The sequence below is a fragment of the Drosophila gunungcola genome (assembly GCF_025200985.1).
Source record: "Drosophila gunungcola strain Sukarami chromosome 3L unlocalized genomic scaffold, Dgunungcola_SK_2 000005F, whole genome shotgun sequence".
NCBI classification, from domain to species: Eukaryota; Metazoa; Arthropoda; class Insecta; order Diptera; family Drosophilidae; genus Drosophila; species Drosophila gunungcola.
The window spans coordinates 3,219,456-3,223,018 of NW_026453180.1; the positions used below are offsets into that span (position 1 = coordinate 3,219,456).

The 3,563-nt window shown below is 37.3% G+C and overlaps 2 protein-coding genes across 2 annotated transcripts; both read right to left on the minus strand.

The window, feature by feature from the left end:
- Window positions 1-1,481, minus strand: LOC128259598 (glycerol-3-phosphate phosphatase). The gene is made up of 2 exons (XM_052992147.1): window positions 663-1,481; window positions 1-244 (listed from the first exon to the last, which is right to left on the minus strand). Exons 1-2 carry the CDS (start codon window positions 1,403-1,405, stop codon window positions 64-66), a joined length of 924 nt encoding a protein of 307 aa, XP_052848107.1. The 5' UTR covers window positions 1,406-1,481; the 3' UTR covers window positions 1-63.
- Window positions 1,482-1,623: 142 nt separating this feature from the next.
- Window positions 1,624-3,147, minus strand: LOC128259597 (glycerol-3-phosphate phosphatase). The gene is made up of 2 exons (XM_052992146.1): window positions 2,311-3,147; window positions 1,624-1,875 (listed from the first exon to the last, which is right to left on the minus strand). Exons 1-2 carry the CDS (start codon window positions 3,078-3,080, stop codon window positions 1,683-1,685), a joined length of 963 nt encoding a protein of 320 aa, XP_052848106.1. The 5' UTR covers window positions 3,081-3,147; the 3' UTR covers window positions 1,624-1,682.
- Window positions 3,148-3,563: the final 416 nt, after the last annotated feature.

Genomic DNA, 3,563 nt, shown 5'->3' on the forward strand with positions numbered 1-3,563 from the left:
TGGTGGTATTGATTTTATAAAGAAGCCGTTAGCAAATGATAATTTACAATTTGTATGCGGGGTCTAGCAGAGGAACTCCAGCAAGTGGCCCAAACTTGGCAGATAGGTATCCGGCACCAGGTCCATCTTTTTAGGGTCGCCCTCCTCGACGATCTTCTGCACATCCTTCAGGCTGTTAACACCACTGCCGACCATCAGGGACTGAAACTTGCAGTTCGCCGAGAACCGAATATCCGTCTCGAGTCTAATCAGGGGGTATAATATTAGGTGGATTTTAAAAATATACATTACAAAGAACAGGCTTCGATGGCACAGAGTTACTATTAATACACTTTCCTTTAAAAGTTGTTATTAGCTTTCAAGCCAAACCTGTTTGTTAATCAGTGATAATATTATATATAATATTATAATATTATATTTATAATTATATATTTTTAATCACTGACATATCTAACGTATACAAAAATCTTTAAACGGTTTTTGTTGAAAAGGAGAAGAGTGTAATTCTTCGTTAATGTCAAGAGGGAGATTTAAGATTTGTAATCATAAACATAATACTTTATACTTGTTTAAAATAATGCAAGAAACAGTAAAAAAACATGTAATTTTTCGCTTAAGGGTGATGGTGTAACTTTTCTAATGTTTTTCAAAGAATCACTCACGTGTCGCCCACCATCAAAGTAGTCTCCGGCTTGATGACACCGGAGTGCAAAAGTGGAGCCGCCATCCAGGGATTGGGTTTTCCCAGCACCAGTGGCTTTCGACCAGTGAAAGCTTTCACCGCCGCCAAGGTAGCTGCGGCGCCGACAATTACTCTATTGTTGCCAATGGGATAGGCGGCATCCAGACAAGTGCCCAGGAATAGTATGCTCGGATTTAGCAGATAAGTGCCGGCACGCACCACCTTGGCCATGTTGAAGCCCTCATCGCGACCCACAACCACTGCCCCCACATCTGGATCCAGTTTCAGATCGGCCACGAACTCATGAATTGGTCTCTCCAGAGTCTCCGAAACTTTGGCCGAACAAATGCCCAGATTTTCCAGCTCATAATGAATCCCATACTCGCCCATGACGAACGCCTTCTTCTGGAACTTCTTGGTAGCCAGGAAATTGGCACATGAGTACGACGAAGTCAAAACACTTTCCTCCTCGATCTGAATGCCAAAACCCTTAGCCTTATCGACCACATCCTTTCGCGAAGTCTCCGAATTGTTCGTCACAATAAAGGTATTTCGGCCGGTGGACTTTAAGTGATTAAACGTCTCCACCGCCCCCTCGATGTCCTTTGCAAAGTGCCAAAGGACTCCGTCCGCATCGCAGATCACGGACTCAAAGGACGACAGCCACTGGCGGACCCGTTGCTTCGGCAACTTGGTCAGGTCGGAGCAGGTTTGCTTGAACATAGCTTACCAATCGGATCTTATGTTTCCCACTATGAAAATTGAGTAAAAAGTAAGGGAAACTTTGATTCAAATTTTTTTTTTGGTGTTACCCCTTAATAAAAACTAAAAAAAAGGAGAAAAGAAAATAAATATTTGAAATATTTTATTGAGTATTAAAAAGAATTACCTTAATTCGAGCCCAAAAAAAAGTTATGGGTCTTCTCAAGAAACAAAGTGTGTTAGTTTTAACATTAGACTTTATTCAGAATCCAATAAAGAATGCCACTTTAAATACAACTTATCTATTTCGAGAGGACAGAAAGGGCAACAGATTGGACAGTTTTGGCACATATAGATCGGGAACTTGCTGATATAGCAATGGAACCTTAGATGCCTGGGCCTCGATGGCATCCTGATAGCTGCTGACCCCAGTGCCCACCATCAAAGTTTGAAAACCACAATTGTAGCCGAAAAGAATATCCGTATTCATCCTGTCAAGAAAATATAAAATAATTATTGAAATATAAAACTCAAAAGTTTACGGGCAATTAAAATCATATATAATACAATATTTATTTTGCTGTTTATTTTCAACCTTAGCATGTAATTTAAATTAAAATATTTTACTAACAAATTTAAAAGTTTGATGCTATTAAAAGAACATATGATATAATGCAAATAAATTGTACATTTTAATTTTAATAAATAACATAATAATGTAAATGAAAACAAAATTGTACAAATATTCAATATATATTTGTTAAATTGAAATGTATAATATATTTTTAAACTGATTATTATATAATTCACTATAATATTTTAATAGCAAACATAATGATATATTCAAAATGAATAGAATTTGTTTTCAATTAAATTTGTATTTTGTCAAACCAGAACAACGCTGTATTTTCCCGTGTCAAACTCACGTATCTCCGATAATCAAAGTCCTTTCCGGTTGAATAGTCCCCTGACGCATTAGATCGATGCACATGTACGGATTGGGTTTTCCGCAGGTGAAAGGCATCCTTTGACTGGCAGCCTGAATGGCTGAGATCATGACTCCGGCACGGGGAATCATTCTGCCAGGAGCTGACGGAAAGGCCGAATCGCGATTAGTGGCCACAAACATGACCTCGGGATCCTTGAGATAGCAACAGGCCTTGGTCAACTTGATAATATTGAAGTCCTTATCATTTCCCACCACCACAGCGCCCACATTGGGATCCAAAAAGATGGTGTGTGCGTGTTCTGGCATTGAGAATCCTTGTAAAGAAGGATGATCCAAGGGCAGGGATTCAATGCCCACCAATTTGAGTTCATCGATAATTCCCTGACCCCCCACAACATACACTTTCTTCTTGAACTTCTTCTGCTTCATGAAACGCGCTAAAGTCTGGCTCGAAGATAGGATCTCATTCTTAGCCACCAAAAAACCCATTTCCTGGGCCTTCTTACAATTTCCCGCAACCGAATTGACCGAGCTATTGCTGCAAATATAGGCCTCTTTTCCCATAGCTCTAAGGGCATTGAAGGTCTCTGGTGCTTTATCGAGGACCTCATCGTTCTTCCACAGGACACCATCGCCATCGAAAATGATCGTATCAATGGTCTTCAGCCACTGTTGTATACTGTACCTGTTAAGACCCAGAACCTGACAGCCGCCCTTCTGGACACTCCTATTTAGGGCCAAATTCATGTTTAATTCTGGTGGAGGTTATTGATTGAAAATGGTCTTTATTAAATAAAAATTGACTATGAAAACAAGGCAATCTGAGGTAAAATTAATTTAATCAATAAATATAATAGTATGGAATAAAAGAGAAAATCATTGATTTTTTTACATATAACAAAACGCAATTTTATTTTTTTTATTTTGGAAATTGATAATGGAATGCTGTTATTCTTTATTCATTGATAGTAACAAGTGATTTCATTATTTTGTAATACTTTTTCTAAAGAAAATAAAACTTTATTAATTAGGTATTATTTTGAAATATAAAATAAATTGACAAATTCACTTTTAAATATTTATATTAAAGATAGTAATGAAAATAACGTTTAAATCTCAATAAGTACATATCAAAGAAACAATAACATTAAGTGACTTAAAATTTTTATTATAATGTATGAAAGGAGCAAATACTCAGACATGTTTTTAAGATGTTATAGCATTAACCCT

Bases quoted from the DNA above. Each gene is read 5' to 3' on its own strand.
- LOC128259598 (XM_052992147.1), bottom strand. From the start codon at position 1,405: ATGTTCAAGCAAACCTGCTCCGACCTGACCAAGTTGCCGAAGCAACGG. The intron at 245-662 runs GTGAGTGATTCT...CCCCCTGATTAG, and splicing joins ACTTTGATGGTGGGCGACAC to ACTCGAGACGGATATTCGGT.
- LOC128259597 (XM_052992146.1), bottom strand. From the start codon at position 3,080: ATGAATTTGGCCCTAAATAGGAGTGTCCAGAAGGGCGGCTGTCAGGTT. The intron at 1,876-2,310 runs GTGAGTTTGACA...TTTTCTTGACAG, and splicing joins ACTTTGATTATCGGAGATAC to GATGAATACGGATATTCTTT.